We start from the raw sequence: 24979 nt of genomic DNA, 5'->3' as shown, positions 1-24979 counted from the left end.
TTTATGAATCATAATTTACCTTTTGGTGGCTGCCTTCCTGAATCAAATAAAACTATCAATATATCTCTTTTTGGCAAATTAACATTTTGCTTAAGTGGTCTAAAATGATTAATTCCTCTTAAGCGTGTTGTATTGGGACCATTGAGAGCAGGTACTTTATATTCTCACCCCAAAGAAGGATTATTGAGTGTAACTTGTGTCTACATTTACATTCGCAAAGCAGCACAAGGCAGCAGGACCGGCTTCAAAGAGGAAAGAAAGGTTGGAGTGGATCTGCTTACTCCAAGTGAATCTGTTGTTCAGTGCTACTAAAAACATTTAACATAAGTAACAAAAAACCCAAGCATCTAAGCACCTTAGTGTAGCCCTGTCCTGTTTCTGAACCTTCTGATTTGACATTTACAGTTTTCAGCCCTCTAGTTTACTAAATTTCAATTAGCTTTTTTGCTAAAAGATATTCATGAAAAAGCTAATTATTTAAAACTTTCAAAGCAGTTCAGATTGAGTCCATACAATGCATATGTGGGTCCAGGTCTCCAGGTCTTTGATGGCCTCTGAGGGCAGGTCCTGTCTGTACAGCTCTCTGTAGATCTGAGGCAGTTTGGACACCCAGAAGCCATTGCTGTACTTGGCCAAAATCTCTCTGATGCGACTCTGAACCTGCTGAGGGTTGTAAGGGTTTCCTCTGCCCCGGCCAAAGCTCTCGTTTAGATTCACTGGTGCTGAAGGAAAAGCAGCAGAGCAGTGGAAAAATGATTTCACAAACATCTGGAAACTTAATGGGTTTTACCAAAGCAAGGAAAGAGGTTTGAATAAAAAATAAATGGATACAAGAATAACACATCAGTATTATTTTGAAAATTTAGTATACATGAAATGAACCCAACTTATCATATTTTATCTCTTTGGAGGAATTGTGCCAACAGAATACCTCACTAGAGTTGTACTTTGACTAGATCTTTTAGGTATTTTTACAAAGCGAGGAATGCAAAACAACCAACTCAACACCCCCCCTAGAGTAGTGATTCCATACTGATGGTGAAGAGTTGCAGTTTGGAAAACGTATCACTTACGGCCGGTCTGTTGTGGATTTCTGGAAAGGTGAGCTTGCATCTCCTTCTGAAACCGCGTCGGGAGGATCATCCTCTTGTCTGGTCTGTACAAAGAGAACCAAACAGGGAGGTGAAAACATTTGTATTTGTTTTTCAAAGTAAAACAAGAAAATAAAATGTTGAAACTAAATACTTAGTAACCTCTCTGCTATTCTTTTAGACCCATGGTTTTGAAAAATGTATGTTGAACATTATACTTCCATAAAAAGTGACACATATGCTGTACCTTTAAGACCCAACAGAATTTGATGTAGCCCCTCATTTCTTCACACTTAGACATGTGTATTGTTTTGCCACATGCCAGCATTCATGTGAAGATTGGAAACTGTTACAGGAGTCTTAGTCAATTAAATCTGTTTTTTGTACTGAAAAGCAGACAAAATATTCAAGGATTGGCTTATACTCAAAGCAGAACTTAGCTAGGAAATTAACTCAAATTTGCTCCCTTTTAAGCAAGTATACTGAGGGAAAATAAAGGGGGTAGGATTTGATTAAAATTGTACTAACTTTGCAACTTTTAAGATGTAAATCTTTAAATGTTTAAATATTAATTTATAAAGTCATTAAGTATTTGCCAGTTATATAGTGTTAGACCTCAAGAAAAGAACAAAAATGGTAATTTTCTCTACAACGTTTTGATTTGTAGAGTATTCTTTGTATTCTCTGGGATTAAATACAGACAAATTCATTTTCATAAGAAGGATAAATGATATTATGTGGGACCTACACAATCCCTTTATATCACTAAATTGCTAACTTCTGCAGAATACCTCCCTCTCTCGAAAACCATTGCTTTTCTACATCTATGTGAAAACTTATTTTTCCTTTGTCATTAAAGTAAACCGTAACTCAGCCTTTTGGACTATGGTTTTCAAATTTACAGCCTTTTCTCATGCACACAAATGAAGATGACGTTGACCTGCCGCCAGAAAGATCTACATGGACACACACAGATATGCTGATTCACTCTGTGTTGGTTTAGAAGAGTTAATCTATCGGAGAATAGAGGAGGGATTAAAGAGGTTTATGTCCCCCTGAGCTGGGCTCGTGTCCCCTGCCAGTACACTGGGACTCCCTTCCTGGTCTCCCTTTATACTGCAAAAGCTCAGCAACAAAATGGACTTGGATGGATGTTGGCGGGTGAACCAGTCACAGAGTTAAGGTTAATCATTCTGTCAATGTAACGTCAGCAGAGTATATCTAACAATTTAATCTTTTTTTTGTTGGCTCTAGTGGCCTTTATTTGAAAGCAGTTAGACAGGAAAGAGGGTAACGAGAGCGGGAGAAGACATGCGTCAAATGTCGCCTGGCCGGGAATTGAACCTGCAACCACCGCCATGAAGATTATGGCCTCATTATATGGGTCGTGCTTTCCCCCTGCGCCACCACAGAACCCACCCGCAATTTAAACTTTTTGAGAGTAAATTATCAATTTCACTTACTTATCAACACTTATTTCACGTAAGCTTGTATAAATTATATACTTTGAGTTCTACAGATTTAGTAATTTTGTTGATTTGTGTAAAACTACTTTCTGTACACTGAAGCATCCATTAGTATGTTTGTTTCACACATTTAGTTGAATGATGCTCCTGCTGTTTACACTTAAAGAGTTAAACAAACATATTTAGAGTCTGATCAGCAACTGAAATGAATCAAGCTCAGCAGTTCTAACTCACCTTTCTGTCGGTAGGTTCCCTCTCTTATAGGCTTTGTACTGACTGGACAGCCTGCAAGGATGTACCCCAGATCGAGCCTCTGACAGGACATCCCTCAAGTCTCTTGTCTGTCTGAAGTCCCCATGTCCAGCTCCACGGCCGGCGCCTGCTCCTCTTCCTCGGCCTCGGTGGTTTGGCTGCCTCAGAGAGGTTTGGGGTTTAGCTGATAAGAAAAATGTCACAAATTAAGTGAGTGACTCAGCTAAATCTGATGGGGAAGCAGGATATTACATTTGTCTGGTTTACAGTTTCAAAGACACTGGAGGAAAAATGTTCTGGTAGATTTGATGAAAAACCTAAAATCAGCTGCTGCTAGTTCACTGTACCTCTGAAGGACAAGTCATGTATTTGCAAGTAGCACTTATAGCTATGTGTAAAAAAATAAAATAGCAAAAGCTTGAAGCTGTTAATCAGATGTGTGTGTGAAACAAATAGGGTTTTAATTGACATTGTGGTATTCAAGGATAATCAGGATTTGATTATTGCTTTATTTTATATTCTAATCATGTGACTGCATGTTGTTTTTATTCTATTAGAACATATTTTTAACACATGCGCACATACTAAAAGGTGGCATGTACTAGTGGGCACACTTCTGCCACTAATAGCAGAGTTAATGTTTTGCATTTTGCATACTTTGAAAACATTTTTAGAGCACTTAGCTAATTTCATTTCTGCAGATAAATTCTAACGCTCCAATCTACTTAGTTGTTTTGTAAACTTTCAGCTTAATTATTGGTAATCAGCTGTTATAATTCTTCAAGTATTCAAGCTCATATTTTGAAATGGGTAAAGATTATTTCCTTTCCTCATCTTCGCTCCACTCCCCCCACCAGTACTTTATTTACTTTATTTACAATGTTGGTATGGTGAGAGGTGCGTCATCTTTCAAAGTTTTCAAGTGAATAGAGTTATTTTGAGCTGGTCCATTTTTATTTTTTGTTGTTGTTGTTTGACTCTTTTATTCCATATTTATACATTTCAAATACTTTTTTCAAAAATGTTCACTTGTATTCAATATGGTTGCAGGGAAAGTTTTCATTCATGTTCAAAAACACTGGACATATTTCAGAAAAATGTGGCAACATTAATTATCTCTAATTAATGCAACACGGTTACATGTGATGTCATCGACTCAAACACACATGCAGCAGAATTTGTAGTTTCCTCCCGCATTGCGTTCAGTCAAATTTGTATTTGTCTCTATATACTGCAGAGAAAATCCACAAATTTAACTGAACTGTGTTTTTATTTTCCTTGCACATTTGTTGGTGAAAAGAAAATACTCAATGTGATGGCATAATTAATTTAACTCACACTAACTAGCCGTCTCATCTTTACAATATTACATCAGCCAAGCTCAGCATGACATCACATTTCTGTTGCACGGCATCAGAAGTGCGCTGCTACTCATTCTTCCTGTTGCTGCTGTGCCCACTCATTCTTCAATCCCCCTTTCTTCTAGAACTTTCCACTGCTTTAACATCCACTCTGCTTTTACTCCCACTGATTCTGCTTTTATCGCACCGGTAGCAACAAGAACCGACCACCAGCTTTAAGAGCCTTAAGGCAGCAGACAGTTTCTGCCCGAGCCCGTGAGTCAACATACACAAATGCATAATGCAGAACCATTCCCATGCAGATAGAAGTAAGGACAACCTCTCACACGCACCAAGACTGAACGCCACATCACCTTGCCGACGTGGACTCACAGCTCCCGGTCTGTCTCTGCCTGAATATCAATAACCCCGGCAGTGAGAGAAGGATGAGATAGAGTGTGGAGGAGAGCTTGATTTGTGCATCAGCTTCTCTTTGTTTGCAGCTTAAACTGCATCACCCCACTCCATCTCCCTCCTTTCCTGTCACCAGTCCACCTCCTCAGCGCTTCTCTCCGTCTCTGTTCACCTCAAACCGCCTCGCTGCTACGTCCCCTTCTCTCTCTCTCTCCCTCCCCACCGTGCCGCCACCACCCTTCCCCTCCTCTGACTCTAAGAATATTCTGCAGCATCACCGTCTAGCAGCATTACAAGAATAAAAAGTTGTCTGTTGGTTCCTGCATTAAAGTCGTAGATATGCACACGTGTCACAGTTTTTCTGAGTCAGTTAGCCAGATGGGGAAAAGGTAAAGGCTGTGTAATGTATATATAACCGATTGTCGTTGTACACCTGATGAACAAATGCCTAAAATACCTCGAGGGTCGACACAATAACAGCAAAAAGAGGCCAGTCATTCATCTTCGACCAGTCAGGCTGCAACACACAGAGCCTGTGCCTCTGCTGCAACATCCCGGCCCTGATTCAGCCACCAGACTTTAAGTCTGTCATTTCACATACATTGACTTGCTAATGCATCCATAACCTTTTAACTGTTCCACATTTTATTTAGCTACCATGATCATTTCAATGTATTTCACTGTGATTACCAGACCAAGAGACTAACGGCTTTCACTTTTTTATTGTTTAATTAAACAATGAAAAATATGGCATGAGTTTGTATTCATCCCGCTTTGCCTTGATAACTCAAAATAAACTCCATTGCAGTCAAATGCAGAGAGTGTTTTATTTATTCTGAGCATAAATTCAGCTGTACTGTGAAGGCCTTTTTATTAGGCAGTAGAGGTGTGTGATAATGCATATTTTGGTATGGCCTCTCAGCTACACAAGTATTTTCTACAAGTTTTCACCCCCACATATATGATTTTGCATACAGCATAAACTAGTTGGTTTGGTAAACTCACCATTGAGGACTAGAGGAACCGCCGGTTTAACTCTCATCTGGGTGTTGACCAGGTGGTGTCGGCCGGTTCTCTTGGAGCTGCGTTGTCGGGCCACCACCTTGGCTGTATGTGCTGCCTCCTTGGCTCCAGAGGAAAAATAAACCGTCTGGAAAGAGAGATGAAAACATTATCAGGGCACTCTCAACTGTTTCAAAGAGATTTGACTTCTAGCCATTTTGAGGGAATTTACTGAATTATTCTGAGCATTTAAACAAACTGATTTTGACATGCTCAAAATGTTACATTTGTTTTATTTGTCACACATTCCTTTCTGAGTACCACATTGTGGCGACACTTGCCTCCCCAGAACCTCCCCTCTCCATGCGAACAGAGGACGTGCTGGCTAGCAGAGCCTCCACTTGGACATGTCCCATCTCTTGGTGCTGGATCTGGTCTCCGGTCAGCTCCTTGTAATCCGACTGCAGTCGGGACAATGACACTCCACCTCTGTTGGCCTGGACGATGGCATGCAGCGTCCGTTTCACCAACTCCACTTCAGTCATCTGGGATAAGTAAAAAAAAAATGGAAGTAAAACTCAACTTAAAACAGAAAAAATGTTTATGATGTTATTAAAATATATTCTTATAAAAATCTTAGTGTTCAAAGGGAACAGAACTTAGCTGCAGATTTAGTCAAATCTGGATGTAATGGGGTAGTGTACACTAATTATCAATCTACCTGAAAACTGCCACAAACAGCCAAATAAAATTGCAATTTATGTTTATTCCTCTTCTTTTACATTATATCACCAGGTGGCAAACAACAAATTGGTGTTGGCTATATAATGGGTGTGCAAGCTGCAGTTCCACAGCCAGAAGTGGAACTTCTTTTAATATATTAAAATGATAAATATTGCTCTGTTCTGTTTTGCTTTGAATTTTGATTCTTTTGTTTTGTGTCCCCATGAAAAAACACTGCCCCCTTGGTAAATTTGTTTAGAACTGTATGTTGGGGCAAAGACTTAAGACAATGAGTCATGTAGTAAATTGTTTAGTTAAAATGAAATAATATAAGCTTATAATTGGTAAATAGTACAAAATGTGAAAATAGGAAGACATTTTCCCTCAACACTGACAAATTTATTAATGAATTTATATTTTAAAAAATGCATTTATAAAAAAAGAAACATCAATCAATGAATTGTTTTAGACGTATTATTGTCAAATTTTTGCTTGTACCATTTTTTGTCATAAATGAAAATAATGCAGGAGTGTTGAAAAGGTACAATATCTTGTTCAGACAAAGCTATTTATTTACCATTGCTATTTTTTCTTAATTATCTTTTATCCATCCACTTATAGTAAACACTTGCTTGAGAGACCTATTTCAGAAATGAAAACAAGCCTACCATTTAAATCTCCGAAAAATATTGTAGAGATACGTTTTACTTTTCTCCAATTCTAGTTTAAACAGAACAATCTAGACGGGGGAGAACATGGAGACACACCCTGATCGGGCAGCCTTAGCTTTAACCAGCGAGGTCTGACAGATGAATACTTCAGGACAAGTGTGAAACTTATCGCTTCCAGAGGTTATAAGATATGAAAACATGCAGAAACGTCCAGTATCTACATGGATTACTTCACATAATTGATGTGAAATGTACTCATGGACCCCGCTGTCTCATTGCATTGTATTTATCACTTGATGTGGGACAGGGAAACTGACGTAACGCTGTCACTCCAGCTCCACACCCTCCATAAGGGACCAAGCTGCTTTCCTCCAACTTATCTGGTATTTTGTTGTTTCGGGCACAAATATTCCTCAAACTTTTATGTTGGATACAAATAACACCTGTTGGATCCGGTACACTGCCAAGTTTCGGTATCGATTCGCGTTAAATCCCCCGAACAGTTCATGAAAGTGGCTTAAACACACGCTCAACAGACCGGAAGTAGATAAAAGTTTGACTTCACAATAAAACTACCAACGCATCTTCGACTGCAGTTAGAATTTTACGTTGAAAACCCAGACCAGAAGTACAACTATTATTCAAAACTAGCTTTTTTAATTATCTCAGGATCAAAATACACACTTAACCAAACTTTTGTCACCCCCGAGTACTTTATAAAAAGTTGGTGCAAAGAGACAAAAGCTTCCCGACCTTGTACAGAAAAAACGTAGTGGATCGATTCGCTCGCTGTCAGAGGTGTCACCGCCACGGGGCTGAGCTGCGGCCGACCGGGGATCGGTATCCCGTGCTACTGCCAAGCCGGGTCCGGGAGCAGCCTCCTTTCCGGCATTTGATTGGTCGCCAAAGCACAGCTCTTTGGTTTATTACAGTGCTGCGCTTTCCAGAAGCTGCTACACAAGGTGGAGGAATTCAAATATTCACTAGATATGGTTGTCTTGGGAATAAAACAGAAATACGGTATAAATCTGTTAAAACAAATAAAAAAAGCTTTTTGATTAATGCGTCTAAATTATTTTATATCTAATAATTTTAACTATACAACAAACATTTAAATCAGTGGCAAGATGTTTTGGGATCATATGAAAAATAAAGAAATGTACTTCATTTTAATGAATATACATTTAAAAATTTACTTAAAATTAATTAAAGGTCTGAAGGTTGTGGATTATTCAATTTATTTAAAGAGCTTTCTGTTGTCTTGATTGGTCGGTGATTAGTATAAATATAAATAAGGATATATGGTTGTTTGTCCAGTGTGTTTCCATGTTGCCCTGCAATGTATTGGTGATGTGTCCAAGGTGTACCAATCACCTAACGATCAGGGGAATCAGGGTGAAAGTGATTTCCAATTTCATACTCCATGGACTTCAAATTATTAACTTGTCAGTTTATTTACTGACAATTCACAACACGTCTCAAGGCACTTTACAAAAACAAAAAAAACGTACTCCTTCTAACTGAACACATCTTGACATATGAGCCCTCAATTGGTTCTAAAAGCTATACATGATAAACGCTAGTAGATCGAGTTATTTGCAACAAACGCTCATCCAATAGCAAGAGACACTGTTAAAAAAGACAGAGGCAAGTGCACGGAAGGAAAATGTTAAATTGATAGCAGCGATAGCTCATCCAATTTCCCCCTCCTCCAGGAAAACCAAACTTGATGTAGCTTTTATGAGGAGTAAAAGACACACTTAGAATAAAGTTAAAAGTTTAAATAAAAATGGTTAACATTTGGAGAATAAGAGAATATTCCAGAACAAGGAGAAAGTCAGTTTATCCTCCAGCAGCCTAAGCCCATAGCAGCATAACAATAGATATAGTTCAGTATTCAATCATCAATCACCCCTCCATGATTATTTTCCTTTGTTACAGTAGATCTTTATTTTCCGGAGACATTTATCTGTAAATTATGTTATTCTAAATTGTAATAAATATTTACCTTTTTTAATAGATACATGATTTATACATAAAATATGATTTCATTATTTCTTGTTTGCTTTTGACGGGGGAGAATAATTGATTCTGGTCCTCCCCGCTGGGTGGCGGTAGTGCGCCACATGTCCACCCTAAAACGAGAATAAGAACCACAACAACGGAAATGAGTTGTCATAAGCCGGAAGAGAGCTGGATTAGCAAACCAGAGAATCTCAAAAACTGACACTAGTGGATCTTAATGCTTGGATGAAAGCTTGACAGAGCCACATTTAACAGCAGATCTCTGTGTTTGCCTGGTAAGAAACATTTTAAAAACTCGATTTCTGTTTTGTATTCTGCTAAATCTGCATAGCTTTCGAGTTCCAGTTGACTAGCTAGCCTTTTAAGCAACTTCTTTAGCTTTTTCGTTTTCTGAAGCTATACATTTGTGAATCATCTAATTTATTTACAGAGCTGTCTGTTATCGTAAAATTTGATTGATTTACGCAGAGATGTGTTTCACCTTTCATAACTTTTCTAAGTCCGGATTAGCCATCTTTAGTAAAAGATGGCTAATCCGGACTTTGTTGCATTTTATCCAGCATAGATGCTGTAAAATGTTTTCCGTTTTTTACTTAATGCATTTTTGTATTTCTGTAATCCACATTAGTACCTGAAAGAGAATATAACATAAAACTAAACTAAAAAGTAGAAATAATACACAACAAAGCGGAGTTGGGAAAAACAGTTATTGTCTGACTGGAAAGTATACAAAACAACGTTTACGTAATAAATGCGTCTCCTAATAGTGCAACTAAAAAAGTTAGACGGCATTAATAAATACTTTACTCTGGTGCAGACGTATCCAACTCCAATCCTTTGGAGCTACCATTCTGCAACTTGGGTCCTTCTCTTTCCCAACGTACCTCCATTCAAATAGCTGACTTACCTTTTGGTAATGAGCCATTAATTTGATTCAGGTGTGTTGCAGGTCGCAGGATGGTAGCTCTCGAGGATCAAACTTGGGAAATCCCGTTGGAATTCTGGTCTTTTTCAGACAGATTTCCTACAAAATATGGGGTTTGAATTAGTATTCCCAGATTTTATCTCGGCTGTTTTCATCAATTTGTCAAATTTTACCTCACCCTTTTATTCACACAGTTCATTACATATTTATTCTCGGGTTCCAAATTTAAAGTCTAACATATACAAATATTTGCCACGAGGTAATAAATTGAATGACATATTTACCAGTGATGATGTGTAAAAAGTATTTCAATCATAGGTTTGTATAAGAACTGCCTACTGGTGTTCACCAGTTAAGATTTCAATTGGTTCATCATTAATACATTTTGGGATTTTGGAATACAGTGAATCTCTATAGCCCATTATTGTTCAAAAAAATGACAACTTTTATTGGACCAGCTAATGTTTTTATCGATGAGACTAATTAGTATTACCTTAAATGAGACTTCTGGCGGCTAAAAAAAGCTCCCTTTTATGTCTTAACAAAACATTCTTCTAAAACCACAAAAAGCAGGAAAGCATGAATGTTTTGGGGCATACCTCTTAACACACTCTAATATGACTGAGTTTGAGGTTGTGACATTATCACACGTTGTTTCAAATAGTGAGGAATAAACAGAATGTATCTTAAATGACTGGTATGATCCTGTTAATCTCATCCATCTCTGGTTTCTGCATAATATTTAGCTCAACATCTCAATATAAATCAGCTGTGACGTTTTGTGATTTAGCGCAAAGATTCCGCCCTAAAGTCTTCTGATTCGTTGCTTTCACTTATCTTTGGGAGAGAGAAGAGGCAGGAATGTAAAACTAGACAAAACAAAGAGCAGCAGAAGCTTTGAATGTTTTTTACTCGACTGGAAGTGAAACCTATTCCTGGGTGTAATCATGGCTATGAACAGAAGACATTCATATACGCCCCGGGTGAGTAACAGGTCATACCAGTAACATGTTAAAGAATGACTTGTTTAAGACACTGAAGTATTTCTTTTTTAATAAATTTATAATTACTAGGCTATTTTAATATAACTGTAAAATAATCAATAAGTTTGTTATACTCACCATTCAGGAGATGCAGGACTCGTATCTGCATATTTTCTTCATCGAAACAAAATTTCAAGTCATTAGCCAGTTTGTTGACTCATAACTTCTTGTTAAAATAATGCCAGTGTCTTGTGTTGGAACTTTGAAAGTAAAGGAATAATAACCCTTAAATGTTTGTTTTTTTTCCCCACCGGCTGCCTAAGAACCCAATCCAGCGTGAATTCACGTGTCCTGCTGTCCTTTTAAAGCCCGTCGTCTTTCTCCCAGACCTACTTTGCTGTTATAAGCGCCTCTTTGTGTGAGATGTTGCTGCTTTTTTAAGGATGTTTGTCGTCACATGACATATGACTGAGGATGTGATGCCGTCTCAGTTCTCGGCACCCTCAGGACTGTTGTTGAATACTTTCAGCTGAATGCAGCTCTATTTTCCTGTTCATTTGGAGATATTTTCAAGTCAAATTCATAAAATAGTTTTGTATTCATGCTCTTAATAAAACATATTAAACATTCAGAGTAGTCTGGAGTGAATATTTGGGCAAAAAAAATCAATACATTCTCTTGAATATAACTTCTCCGCCTGCTTATTCTAGTGTTTTTGTCCCATTTTACTTCACATTTCCATGGCTAGTCAACTTTCTTCCCTTATCTTTGTAATCTTCCCCTCAGCTGACCAGCCCATTGATCAGCAAAATGAGCAGCACCGGATCAGTGGAGAGTGTTAAACCTCCAAAGGTAAGTTGCTTTTTCAGAAGCCATAAAGGAAAGCAAATTCAGACTTCCTCAGAGTTCAATCACTTCCATTATTCCTTCAGATCGGCTCCAAAGTCGAGGTGACTGGTAAGGGCCAGCAAGGTACCGTTGCCTACATCGGTGCCACCCTGTTTGCTTCGGGCAAATGGGTCGGCATCATTCTGGATGAGCCCAAAGGGAAGAACGATGGCACCGTGCAAGGGAAGCGCTACTTCACCTGTGAGGAAAATCACGGGATATTTGTCAGGTCATCCCAGGTTAGTGATGAACCATTACTCACCACCAGGGGGAGCCTCCAGGGTGTTTAGTTTTCAGATGAGGAGAACTTCATCTAAAAGGAAAAATTCCGATTAATCAGGTATTTTGCTGCTTCACAGATGAAAACAAGAAAACTGAGCCTCTTTTCTAAAATAAACATATAGTTCTTTTTTTTTTCATGTCCCTATAAGCCAAAAATGCCAGTTTGATAAGTTAGTGCATGACGTTTTAGCTTTTCCATGGTTTAATACTGTAAATTTCTTAATTTTTTGACACCAGTAAAACACACAATGGTAAAATAGAGGTTCTATTTGAGGTCTTTAAATTTCAAATGAATTTTGACATAAAACTGTTGACAGTTTGTCCTGTGCTGCTGTCGGATAGGATGAGTTCAGATGACAGGAAAGTTCTGTGCAAAAAAACAAGTCAGCTTATTTAAATAATCAATAATAATAATAAACACATTTTATTTACAATGAATAAGCAAACAGAAAAAATTTTTTTTTAATAATGACTACATTTATTTTCTCTGTAAAACTTATAACTATAAAAAGTGCAACACATATTAGTAATTATATTTATAGTTGTTTCCTCTCCCCCTGGGCCACTTTTACTGTCAATATTTTACTGTCACTTTTACTTTTATACGTCTATATAAAAAAGGATTTTCTAATATGTAATTTAATTTTAGACAAATTATCTCACTTCTTTCAGCATTGTTAATCAGTCACAAACAATCTTCTCTACCTGGTGTTTATCTCTGTCCAGATCCAAGTCATTGACGACGGCTCCGCTGCCACCTCACCAGAAACCCCTGATGCCAGCTTGGCAAAGACGCTCAAACAAAAAGGTGAGAAACGACCACAGAGATCTCCAACGGGGACGTTTGTGAAACATTAATGTCAGAAGGAATTACAAAGGTCATCATTTGTCTTTCCAGACATTCCTGAGACTCCCAAAACAACAAAGCAGGTAATAAAGGAAATGTATCCACATTGTTTGTTTTTTTCTTGTTGTTTATAGAAAGTTAAGTGTTTAACTATTTGGAAATTCAGTTAGTTTGAGCATGTTGAAGGTGAGAAAGTAACACAACATGCTGAAATGATGTAAGTTCCATATCTGAATTTTCATCTGAGACAAAATTTCCAAGTCAGCTGTCGGCGTTTAGTTTGACTTCTCTTTGTCTTTCTCAAAACTGTTTGCAGACACCAGCGAACGTTAAGAAGGTATTGATGTTTGAATTCAGCGCTTTTGCTTCGCCTCGGTTTTTCTTTATCATAGACGTAGTAATTAATCTCTTTCTTTTGAGCGATTCTTTCTTTTTTTTTTACTTGCACGGACTTAAAAGCATTCTTGTTGTTCCCACCTTGGTTTTTTTTTTTTATACTTATATTCCAGTGGTGGCTCCTGTCCACACTAAACCTTCGCCATCACCTTTTTTCCGGGATGTTGCTGCATGAATTCATGTTTTCTTTGTCTGTTTTGCTTTAAATCTAGAAAATCCCCACTCAAAGGGCACTAAATTATGCATGCAGCAACTTGTGATCAGTCTGTATAACTTAACATTGATTAATATGCTTTTTACCTGCTTCTAATCTTCTATTGTCCTTCATTGATGAATGTGTGTGCGCCTGTTTCCTTGCTTGCGGGTGTGTGTGTGAATCCGCCTTTCCTTCAACTCTCTTCCTCCTTCCCAGTCCTCTACCCGCCGCTCTGCAAAGGTGAGCTCCTTCAAGGCAGACATGACAGTTGAGGTTAACGACAAAGATGTGGGCTCTTTCGCTTTAGAGCAAATATTTGCTGTAATGAACCAGGAGTTCCATTTTCAAACAGAAACAGAAATGAAATCCAGATTGCATGAAAATAGTTGGGCCCCTTTTTAGATTTGACTGTAAGTATTTGAACATTTATTTATTATTTTTATCCAGATGTTTTTCTTCCGGGTGTGGAATATCAAGAAAAATAAATAGTTAATTAAGAACTCTGTGCTTTACGTATAATATTCCGCATGCATTGCGACGTGTTTTATCGCCCGACAATCTTGGGTTGAAATTTTTATATATTTTGTGAACTACACCAAGAGGTCAAATAAATATTGACCAAATTGATCACAAAATACTCGTCGGTTTAGCTCTCGACAAGTTCGCCACAGTCAATGCCGCGTTCAATCAGCCTTTATCGGAGCAGACTGAGCGTCTGCATAGCGTAGCTTGAAATCAGGCAATTGTGATATCCGAGTACCACCACTTTACCCCATCACAGCGCTCTGATATATTTTTTTAAACGATATTGGTTTTTAAAAAGACTCCACTATATGCCTACAAGGCCTGAAAAGCTGATGTCAGGACATCTCTCATGTTCTAGTTTAAGATTCTATCCTAAAACACTTCTTTTACCTTCAAACAATGGAATGTTTTTAATATTATCTTTAGATAAGGATGGTGAGTATATTCTAACACAACAGGTTGACATTATTATCAATAAAGCCATGTAATGATAAGCTTTAGCCTGTAGCTAACACTCTCTAATCATCCTCTGCTAGTGGAGCATGCCAGGTCTCTCGCCTGCTACTTCCCTCCCCTCCCTCTTGCCTCGTCCCAGCCGCCCCTCCATAAAGCTCCGGGTACGCTCTCTTTCTATCAGGCACCTGTCGTGTCACTTCACAAGGTGGTCAGTGTGAAAACGATGGCATTTCTTTCTTGTCCTGTACTGGTGTTTTGGAGTGTGTAGCTGCGTTTCCATTGCAAATGTGCGCAAAACTTTTTCAGTATTATCTGATTGTCACAACAATACAATTTAGCAATTGTGGCATTTCCATTAAACAAAAAATGCAATTTAAATCACACATGAAGTCATTAAAAATCATGGATGTAAACACTTGTATGCAATATATTAATACTTCAGCCACAGCAGTATCACTCAGCCATCAAAGGAGAGGTCAGCGTTTTATTCACACTTTGGAGTGGTTACACAACGTATACACGGAGCATTGCGGGGAAGTTTTAGTTTGTGGTTCTTACAGAAGAGCTACTAATTCAACACATCTGAACTTTTGATCAACTTTGCTATGCTGAGAGACCTCTTGTGGACCCAGCTGCACATTGTCCAAAGAGGCCAGTACCTACAAACAAGCATGTTGCAGCTGTTTCAAGCTGGCATGATGTGAAAATTGTTTTCATTGCAGTTTTGCAAAATACACCAATCAAAAACCACCTCATCTTAGCACATAATCTTTAAGAATAAACAGGAGCTGTTTTTGAAATTGCCGTGTTCTCTAGACACAAGTTTAGTTTCGTTAATACCAATTTGCACCATTTTATGGTCAATGGAAACGCAGCTATTGGTTTTCTTCCAAACTTGGGAAGTGATAGTTCTTCTCCTGGTGGAAACACAGCTTATGAGCTGTCTTCACTGAGTCATTCCAAGATGCTCACTATAGGGAAAAGACTGTCTAAAATAGCCAGTTATAAACCTTTTCCCTTCATTACCTTCCTTAACACACCTGTTTCCACTAACAGGCATCTCGTGAGAGCCTTGTAGCCCCTCTGCTTGGAGATGTCAGTGAGGTGAACCTGTCCTCCCAGCAGGTGGCACTGGTTGCCCCTGTTACACCTCAGCCAAGCAGCTCTCCGTCTGTGGCTCCTCAAGCTCCAGTCACTCCCAGCAAGGTGGGAAAAACCGGGTCTTGCTTAATCGTCACACATTTCATTAGTTTATTTCATCGTGTTTAATTTCTGTTGCATTTCATCCATGTTGTTGTTCAAGCAGGTAGAGTTCTTTTATGGCTTCATGCATGCTGGCATGAGTTTTCTTCCAAACTCGGAGAAACTCCGATGTCTCCAGAGCAAAACATCTGACATCTAAGAACTCCTTGCATTTAATTGACATGATGCCGCCTCCCTATCAGTTCAGTGTGTTTGTCAGCAACTGATTGGCAGTCGCAGTTTGTCTGGGCAGGAAACGCCCCTTACCTGGAGGGACTGAACCCAGAGAGAAACGTTGTTAAACATTGTCAGTGTAATAATAAGAGATCATTTAAGGTCTGCAAAAAAGAAGTTAAATCAATAAATACAGCTGAATACGACTGTGATTGACAGTATTACTACATGTTCATCTCTATAAAAGTAACTGCAAGTAAACCTGAATTTCTTTTGTCACCATTACGGCATAATGGTTAAACCAAAGATTATTGCATCAAGCTGGTTCCAAAGCAATAAATGTGAGCTCCGGGTACAAATTAGTACAGTTTCTTTGTAATGTAATAAGTTTTCAGGCATGTGGTACAAATATTCAAGGAATCCACACAACATCATGTCTGGATTCCCTGGGCCTATAGCCCAGAAAAGTTATCACAGACTATATTTTCTGCTGCATGTTCCACAAATTGTGCTGGTAAAAGCCTTCAATGTTCAAATACTTGCTACTTTTATCGACATACATTTTTTTGATCAAGTGATTTAGCACTCCTTATTTAGAATCTTTTTAGATCAGATCTTTGGCATTCAAAATCAATTTCTTCTTCACTGACATGATGTATGGTTTCTTAAATTTATTTTATTTATCTTCTTTGCCTTGATGGTGGCTGATAAGGTAAAGAAAAAAAGCCTTGCCAAATGTCTCAGGTAAAGCAGTGAGCTTCACAACCTTCACCATGATAACATTGTTTGTTTATTGGAGGTTGAGCGATTGTGCTGTGGCATCATGTCAATTGTGAGCATGTATTGTTCCACCTTCAAGTACAAATCATCCACACATCCCTCATCTTCAAGGATTGAAAGACTCACTTTGTTTTTCTTTTAATAGTGGGTCCTAATAATAACAGTCTCTTGCTCTTATTCAGTTTCAACCCTACAGTGACGCAAGTTTTTCTTTCTCAGGAGGAAGACTCGCTGCGAGCTCTCGTAAAGGATCTGGAGGAAAAGCTGGAGACTCTGAAGATAAAACGAACGGAGGACAAGGCCAAGCTGAAGGAGCTGGAGAAATACAAGATCCAGCTGGAGCAGCTGCAGGAGTGGAAGACCAAGATACAGGAGCAGCAGGCAGATTTGCAGAAGCAGCTCAAAGAGGCCAAAAAGGTGTTTTATGGACTCATTTTACCTCATAACATTATCTGAAAATAATTCACACCATTTTCAGATTTGGTCATCTGAAAATGGTGCTTTTAGAGTCACTCCCCTATATTAGTCTCAGTTCTTCCTGTCCAAATCGTCACTATTTTGTTAGTCTTCATTAGAAAACCTCAATATGACACACTGAGGTTTGATATTTCATCTTTCAAACCACTGTAGTTGACTATGTTGTAATGAATGAAATAACTGAAACACAGTTTGTTTTTACCTTGTGACCTCGTAGGAAGCCCGGGAGGCGCAGGAGGCCAAAGACCGCTACATGGAGGAGATGGCAGACACGGCGGACGCCATCGAGATGGCAACCCTGGACAAAGAGATGGCTGAAGAGCGAGCCGAGTCGCTGCAAGTGGAGGTGGACTCACTGAAGGAGAGAGTAGAGGAGCTCTCTATGGACCTGGAGATCCTCAGGCATGAGATCTCAGAGAAAGGTAGGAAAGGAGCTGCGTTAAATGGCTTTGAGCCTCACAGTGATTTTAATTTAACTCTGTATCTTTTACCTTAATAGGTACAGATGGAGCTGCCTCCAGTTATCAAGTCAAGCAGCTGGAGGAGCAGAACAGCAGGCTGAAGGAAGCCTTGGTCAGGTAATAACCTATAGAAAATCTCAACAGGAGAAGGAATAATGTTTATGTCTTTCCTGTAGAGCGACTTGAATCAGAATAGATTAAGCTAAATGTTAAGAGCTGTTCTTGTTTTTACCCAGGATGCGCGACCTGTCGGCCTCAGAGAAACAGGAACACGTGAAGCTGCAGAAGCAGATGGAGAAGAAGAACACGGAGCTGGAGAGTCTGAGGACTCAGAAGGAAAAACTGCAGGAAGAACTCAAACAGGCTGAAGCCACAGTGGATGAACTGAAGGAGCAGGTGGAGCAGCATCTGCTTTTAGAGAGCGGATGATTTCTGTCTGAAGTGAAAATGTATAATTGTGTTTGTACAAACATTTCCCAGGTGGACGCTGCTCTGGGGTCAGAGGAGATGGTGGAGACGCTGACTGAGAGGAACCTCGACCTGGAGGAGAAAGTCAGGGAGATGAGAGAGACAGTCACTGATCTGGTCAGTTCTGCTGTTTTTAAAATGTTCACAAATTCTGGTTTTGTTTTTACACTCAGGAAATGAAAGTAAAATCTTCCACTGTCTAAAATCCATAGAAAATGATGCCTTTAAAATGTAATAAAACAATTTTAATAAACATGTAATTAATTTGTATTTTCAAATTTAATCTGAGCCAAAAAATAGGTATTTAAGTCTAACCTAAATCTCTTACTGATGGAAAAGTTGCACTGAAATGTGTTTGGTCTTTCAAAATAAAAGCCTATTTTTATTTTTTTGGATGATTGCAAGAGTGATTTCCACATCAATAACAGAACTAAACCTGTATGAAAATTCTTTGTTTCTAGTTAATTTTCTCTCGAATTGACAGGAAGCCATCAATGAAATGAACGATGAGCTGCAGGAAAACGCCAGAGAGACAGAGATGGAGCTGAGGGAGCAGCTGGACCTGAGCACTGCGAAGGTTCGAGAGGCAGAGAAGAAGGTGGAAGCTGCTCAGGAGACTGTGGCCGACTACCAGCACACCATCAGTAAATACAGAGAGCTCACCGCCTCGCTTCAGGTAGGTGGAAACGGACAAGCTCATCACGGTGTGTAGTGATGTGACGTGATGAATTAACGGTGAGTTGTTGTTTGGTCATTTAGGAAGCCAACAGGGAGCTGGTCAGTCAGCAGAGTGCAAACACAGAGCAAACCCAACAACCGTCTGCTGAGCTGTTCGACTTCAAGATCAAGTTTGCTGAGACCAAAGCCTATGCTAAGGTTTGAGATCAGATTAATTAATCTGTTAATTAATCTGCGATTATCTGTGATGTTGGCTCACATTCTGATCTAAAACATACATGGGTGTGTGTGTGTGTGTGTGTTCAGGCCATTGAGATGGAGCTGAGGAAAATGGAGGTGGCTCAGGCGAACAGACAGGTTTCGCTGCTCACCTCCTTCATGCCGGACTCCTTCCTCCGTCACGGTGGAGACCACGACTGCATTCTGGTGCTGCTGCTCATCCCCAGGCTCATCTGTAAGGTACGAAGCGCCACCACATTCACTTTGATTTGCAGCCATCTTGTTTTTGCTAACCGGTGCATTCTCTCGTGCTAAGGCGGAGCTGATCAGTAAACAGGCTCATGAGAAGTTTGACCTGAGCGGCGGTCTGGTCCAGGGAACGGCGCTCAGAGGATCACCAGGAGAGCAGCGCAGCTTCGCCTCAGGACTGGTCTACTCCCTCGGCCTTCTGCAGGCCACTCTGCACAAATATGAGCAGTAAGCGCATAGATACATCTAACTAACAACTCTGCAGTATCAAAAATAATAAACAAGCTGGTTCTAGACCGGATACACTGTAAAAAACCAAAAATATTACCAAGTATGTTTGGGGGTGAAAGCAGAATGAGCTGCAACAAAACAACATTCTCCAGTACTGCTAACTCATTAGTTTCAATGGTCTCTGTAATTTTCTATTCACCTGTTTCTTGGTTTCTAGGGCTCTGAACTCCTGCAGGGTGGAGGTTTTCAAACGAATGGGAACGCTTTACTCTGAAATGAGCTTCCATGAGCGCTCGCTGGATTACTTCATTGACTTGCTGCATAAAGATCAACTGGATGAGACTGTCCAGGTGGAACCCCTTACGAAGGCCATCAAATACTACCAGGTAGGAGCGAGTCGAACAACAAACCCCCATCACGTTTAAAGATTCACGATTTGTATCATCCTTGAATTGCACTTTGGGGCCGCACAAAATCAGTTCATGAACCAGAAATGTTCCCTGGGCCACACTTTGGACATCCCTGCTCTTAAACTATTGTGTATCTGTAAATGGTTTGTTTTATTTAATAAAGTAAGACGTAAAAATTGTCATCTAAGTGGAATTATACCAATACCAAACATATTTTACGCGTTTCGTCTCCTAGCAACTGTACAGCGTCCATTTGGCAGATCAGAATGAGGACTGCACTGTGCAGCTGGCTGATCACATTAAGGTACTTCAATTCTTATTCATAAGTAGTACAGTTTTGAAATTTAAATTGATGGCAAATGCATTTTTCAAGCAGTTTTATTAATAAATAATATTATTAAATGTTCTGCACTCTTACCTCAGTTCACCCAGGGAGCCCTGGACTGCATGGGGGTAGAGGTGGCACGCCTGCGGGCGTTCCTGGCACCAGGACAGGAGAGCTCAGGCCTCGCCGTCCTCCTGAAGGACCTGGACACTTCCTGCTCAGACATCAGACAGTTCTGTAAGAAGATTCGCCGCCGTATGCCTGGAACAGACGTTGCTGGAGTCCCTGCTGCCCTCAGCTTCGGGTCACAGGTGCAGAAAGACGAAGGACGATCATCAGCCAGAGGACGTCACTGATGCCTTCTTAAAAGTATACAATAACACTGTTTTTGATGCATCATCCATCAGGTGTCTGAGTCGCTGAAGGAGTGCAGGAGTCAGCTGACCCGTGTGGTGGCGGTTCTGCAGGAAGTGGCTGCAGCCGGGGCTCAGATGGTGGCTCCGCTGGCAGAGCAGGAGGGCCTCAACGCCCTGAAGCTGGAGGACATCACTTACAAGGCTGCAGAGCAGGTAGTCACACCGCCGTTTCAAATTTCGCATCATAACTGTCAAGGCAGGGCTAAAATAAAATCTAAGATTTTTTCATTGCACATTCAATTTGAATCAATTTCTTCTTGCTTTTATTTTTAAAGAAATTACTAAAGACAGAAAAAATTTTCAAAAAGTGGGTTTCATTTCAGTCATCTCTTCTGTTAATTGTGCGACAAAATTTTAGGAAATTTTATAGTATAGTCATAATATTACAACAAAAAAACATTGTAAAAATATAACTTCACAAGATGCTTAACTTTTGACATTTTTTGTTTTGGAGCTCTTATAAAATTACTCCTTAAAACTCCAAGTATTACTCTATTCTGGTAATACTAATGCTTTATCCTTGTTATATTTTGTCCTAATTGTTGTTCGACTTTATTCTTGTGATATTAAATTCCTACATTTGTTATTCTTGTAAATAAAAAAAGCTATAGCCTGGCCCTATATTTCATGGTAGAGATTTCCAAAAACACAGACTCTAAAACATTCTTGTCAAACAAGATGGCGGCCCTGAGCACGCTGACATAACTCTGAATTATGGAAGCCCAAGGAGGGCAAAAATTAAATCTTCAAAAATTCAATTAATCAGTAAAATCAGTTTAGCGCCCAAGCCTGTGTCAAGATTTGTATTCATGAAAAGAATTTACCAAACTTGGAGAAATAGTTTGTGAAAGAGAATTAAAATCTGAGTTATATTGGTAATTCCTCCACTAAACTATCACTGACGCACATTTTTCTCCAAGGTATTTGGCTCCCAGGGTGTGAACGGACCAGAGCTTCTGCGACAGTCTTGCAGCTCTGTCATCACAACCATGAACAAGATGGCCACCGCGATGCAGGAAGGAGAGTATGATGCTGAGAAACCACAAGGAAAGGTATTCTGAGTCAGTGCAGTGTGCAATCTAAGCACATACTTGTTGTTCATCCTAAACTTCATCCGCCTCTTTAGGCTCCGCCGGTGGATAAGCGAGCCGCCATTGTCAGAGCGGAGATGACCGACGCAGAAGGTCTGGGAGTTAAACTAGAAGACAGAGAAACGGTCATTAAGGAGCTCAAGAAATCCCTCAAGATTAAGGTGACAGATGTTTCCTTTTCACATTGTTCCAATACAGCCACTAACTTGAGTTTTTAATGTGATCGACCACACCAGACCTGCAGAAAAGGTCTGAACAATCAGGGGAAATTAACTCTGATCTGTTCAAGTTGGACCAAATATGGCTGGTGTGAATGCGCTCAGTCATTCACTCCACAGAACTGGCCTCTGTGAAACTGTGACAAATTTAAAGATATTGTTGAAATCCATAAGAAGTCATTTTAGTTGTCTGTCATAAATAATGTAGAGGAAACACAGCTAACAGGTATAAGAAGGTAATCTGGTCAGATCAGATCAAAATGAGACTTTTTTTTGTCAACATGCAAAGCCAAACTATCAGTTCAAGGTGAAACGTGGTGGCAGCATCATGCTGTGGAGACACTGACTCAGTTTGAGCTATTATAGAACGAATGAGAGAAACTTTAAAATCCCAATGAACTACAGGAGGTGTGAAAACTTTTGCAAACCACTAAGAGCTGTGACTGTCCTTGTTCCCAGGGCGAGGAGCTGAGCGAAGCCAACGTCCGCCTCAGCCTCCTGGAGAAGAAGCTGGACACGTCCACCAAGGACGCAGACGAACGCGTGGAGAAGATTCAGACCAAACTCGACGACAATCTCGCCCTGCTCAAGAAGAAAGAGAAGTAAGGAAGGATTTCAACTCAGCAACGTTTTTTGTTTTTTTTGCGCCTTATTTACCTTCTCCCTCCTCTGTGTGCAGAGAGTTTGAGGAGACGATGGACGCTCTGCAGGCGGATATTGACCAGCTGGAGGCAGAAAAGGCTGAGCTGAAGCAACGCATCCAAAACCAGTCAAAGATGACGATTGAAGGGCTGAGAGGCTCTCCGAGTTCAGGAATCGCCTCCCTCGTTCAGGGATCTACAAGTTTGTGCTTGTTTTATTTTTATTCTCTGAAACAGGAAGTTTTGGTCAAATTTGACAGGCTTGTTTACGTTTAGAAAATGTCAGAATAAATATTTTCAACATTTCTTTTCTCCTGCAGGTCTGCCTCCAACCCTGGCAGGACCAACGCAGGTGGTCGACTCCCCTCTCCTCCGACAGCAGCTTGAGGTCCAGAGACTGGGCATTAAATACCTGAAGAATGAAAACAACAGGCTCAAGGTAAACTCAGTTTCAGTTTAATATCCGAGTACAGGTGAACAATAGATCAATTTCACTGACTAATCAAAATTTTGGTTTTTGAAGATTTTGGAAAATCTGAATTTTTATCTTTTCCACCAATACTCTCCTTTGGTTTCTGAGGTCCACAGTTCAAAGTGATGTCATTCTGCTCAGGGCAGCCATTGTACAACCCACAGAAAGGATGATTGAAATATAAACTACTCTTGAAAATATTTTCTATCATTTGTAATTTCCTTCTTAGAAAAGAAAACAAGAAAAAAAAATTAAATCAAATCTAGTATGAAAAAAATCAGAGATTTTATTTTTAAAATCTCAGCCCTATGTTTGTGTTAAATTCAAGCTTTTGGTATAATAACCCACTTTATGTATATTTGGCTGACAGGCGGAGAAGATGAAGGCTCAGCTCGCGTCCCTGCCTCCACTCTGCCCTCCGAAACTCCCACAGGTGTCCAAAGAAAGCTCATCATCTCCAGAGGGACTGAACTCTGGGATCTACCGCAGGACCGACCAGCTGCTGGCCACCCTGCTGAAGCTGAGTGCAGAGGTTAAGGTGGTGGATATCACAGGGAAGACAGCAGGTGACTGACGTACAGAACGGTTTTCCACATCATCTCAGATTCAAACACTTCTATGTATCTGTGGAAATCTATTTTCTGCTACATGAAAAGTATCGAAGTTTGTGATTCTAATGCAACAATGTGAAAAAGTTCTTGGTTTCTTTCCGGCCTGATAGTCAGCGCCAGCGCTCAGCTGCTGGAGCAAACGGCTCGTCTGAAGAATCTCAAAGACGCCCTGGACAAACTACAGGTACCTCTTGCACTCTTATGCTTACGTCTTGCCTAAAAGAAATCTACACCAGCCCTTTTTGGTCCGCTATAATGGACCAAAAAGAACTCTGGTTCGTTTGGGGAGGTGTAAATAAATTCTACCATGGTTCGAATGCATATGTGAACTCCAGTCAAATCACAAACTGCTCCAAAAGCAGGAAGCAAACTATAGGTTAGGACATTCTTGGCAAATACAAACAAAACAAACATGAGTCTAGGGTTAGCAAGAGAAATTACTTATGGTCTTTTGCCAAAGAGACGTCATACAACTGCTAAAATGTGACGCTATTACATTTGTTTGCATTTCATGATGTTGGGGAAGTTGCGCTCCATGTCTCAGGTTTTGTTTCCTTCAGTGGTTCTTGGTGCAGCGCCACCACAGGCGAGGGGAAAACTGGTTGCTCAAAGTGTTTTGTTCATGTGAAAGTGAATCGCACCAGCTGAAAATGTAACAAATGTTGCAACCAAAGTCCCGTAGACACCCATCAGGTGTGAAAACATCCCAAAACGTATTCACTGATTGAAACCTTGGTTTCAGGGTGAGGTGGCTGAACATGTGGTTTCAAACCAGCCAGGAGCAAAGGCTTCCTCCGACTTCGCCACATTCCCAGCGTCCTCTTTCATTAAGGTACAGCTACAGTAAACGCTTTTAGAAACAGATTTCCTCTTTGCACATCTGGATTAAACACTTCTGTTTTTTCTCAGGCTAAGGAAGAGAAGCAAGGAAGAACGGTTTTTGTGGGTCGCGTTGCCATCCCGTGCACCCGCGGTCAGGAGCAAGTCCACCGCCTAGTCCTGTCGCAGCAGCAGCTGCAGCAAGTGCACAACCTCCTCATGGTCTAAAACCAGTGTTACCAGTGGTCAAGACCCTCCCACTCCACCCAACACTTCTCCTTAGCATTCTTGTTTCTTTTCAATACTACGCTCAGGAATTTGTGTCCTGTTAAAGCAAAGTTTCAAGCACTAATTCTTATAATTTAATGCCAGACTCCAGAATGTCATGTTATGAAGATGTGTTCATTTAAACTTTGAGGCTTTGCCAACATGTTCAAGTCAACGTTTGTTGTCTCTTCAACCTTTGGATACATTTGTATTTGTAGTAATTCTGAATTAAAAGCATTTCACTGTAA

At 39.9% G+C, this 24979-nt stretch overlaps 2 protein-coding genes across 10 annotated transcripts in view; one reads left to right on the top strand and one right to left on the bottom strand.

Annotated features, from left to right (window-relative positions):
- Window positions 1-9865, bottom strand: part of tdrd7b (tudor domain containing 7 b) — a 19214-nt gene extending 9349 nt beyond the window's left edge. The window contains exons 1-7 of one of the 6 annotated variants that reach the window (XM_044097428.1): window positions 9787-9865; window positions 8999-9094; window positions 5907-6110; window positions 5569-5713; window positions 2792-2993; window positions 1074-1156; window positions 514-722 (exon numbers count right to left, since the gene is read on the bottom strand). In XM_044097428.1, the coding sequence (XP_043953363.1) occupies window positions 514-722; window positions 1074-1156; window positions 2792-2993; window positions 5569-5713; window positions 5907-6110 (843 nt within the window). In that variant the 5' untranslated portion in view covers window positions 8999-9094; window positions 9787-9865. The other 5 variants (XM_044097425.1, XM_044097423.1, XM_044097424.1 and 2 more) reach the window with 5 other exon arrangements.
- Window positions 9107-24979, top strand: LOC122820199 (dynactin subunit 1-like). Of its 4 annotated transcripts, XM_044097419.1 has the most exons (31): window positions 9107-9259; window positions 11679-11744; window positions 11825-12019; window positions 12789-12870; window positions 12961-12992; window positions 13226-13246; window positions 13718-13741; window positions 14563-14643; window positions 15539-15688; window positions 16898-17095; window positions 17373-17577; window positions 17655-17733; window positions 17853-18012; window positions 18097-18201; window positions 18569-18760; window positions 18844-18960; window positions 19069-19221; window positions 19298-19458; window positions 19679-19847; window positions 20107-20175; window positions 20295-20507; window positions 20604-20765; window positions 21533-21664; window positions 21739-21864; window positions 22381-22523; window positions 22601-22764; window positions 22883-23001; window positions 23405-23600; window positions 23756-23829; window positions 24388-24477; window positions 24555-24979. In XM_044097419.1, the coding sequence occupies exons 2-31, from the start codon at window positions 11703-11705 to the stop codon at window positions 24690-24692; spliced, it is 3792 nt and encodes a 1263-aa protein (XP_043953354.1). In that variant the 5' UTR covers window positions 9107-9259; window positions 11679-11702; the 3' UTR covers window positions 24693-24979. The 4 variants fall into 4 exon arrangements, with proteins under 4 accessions (XP_043953354.1, XP_043953356.1, XP_043953355.1 ...); XM_044097421.1 differs by lacking the exon at window positions 14563-14643; XM_044097420.1 differs by lacking the exons at window positions 13226-13246; window positions 13718-13741.

This window comes from Gambusia affinis, linkage group LG18 (genome assembly GCF_019740435.1).
Source record: "Gambusia affinis linkage group LG18, SWU_Gaff_1.0, whole genome shotgun sequence".
NCBI lineage: Eukaryota > Metazoa > Chordata > Actinopteri > Cyprinodontiformes > Poeciliidae > Gambusia > Gambusia affinis.
This window is presented reverse-complemented; position numbering and strand designations above follow the sequence as displayed.

Bases quoted from the DNA above. Each gene is read 5' to 3' on its own strand.
- LOC122820199 (XM_044097419.1), top strand. From the start codon at position 11,703: ATGAGCAGCACCGGATCAGTGGAGAGTGTTAAACCTCCAAAG. The intron at 22,524-22,600 runs GTAAGGAAGGAT...CTCTGTGTGCAG, and splicing joins CTGCTCAAGAAGAAAGAGAA to AGAGTTTGAGGAGACGATGG. The intron at 23,830-24,387 runs GTACCTCTTGCA...CCTTGGTTTCAG, and splicing joins ACGCCCTGGACAAACTACAG to GGTGAGGTGGCTGAACATGT.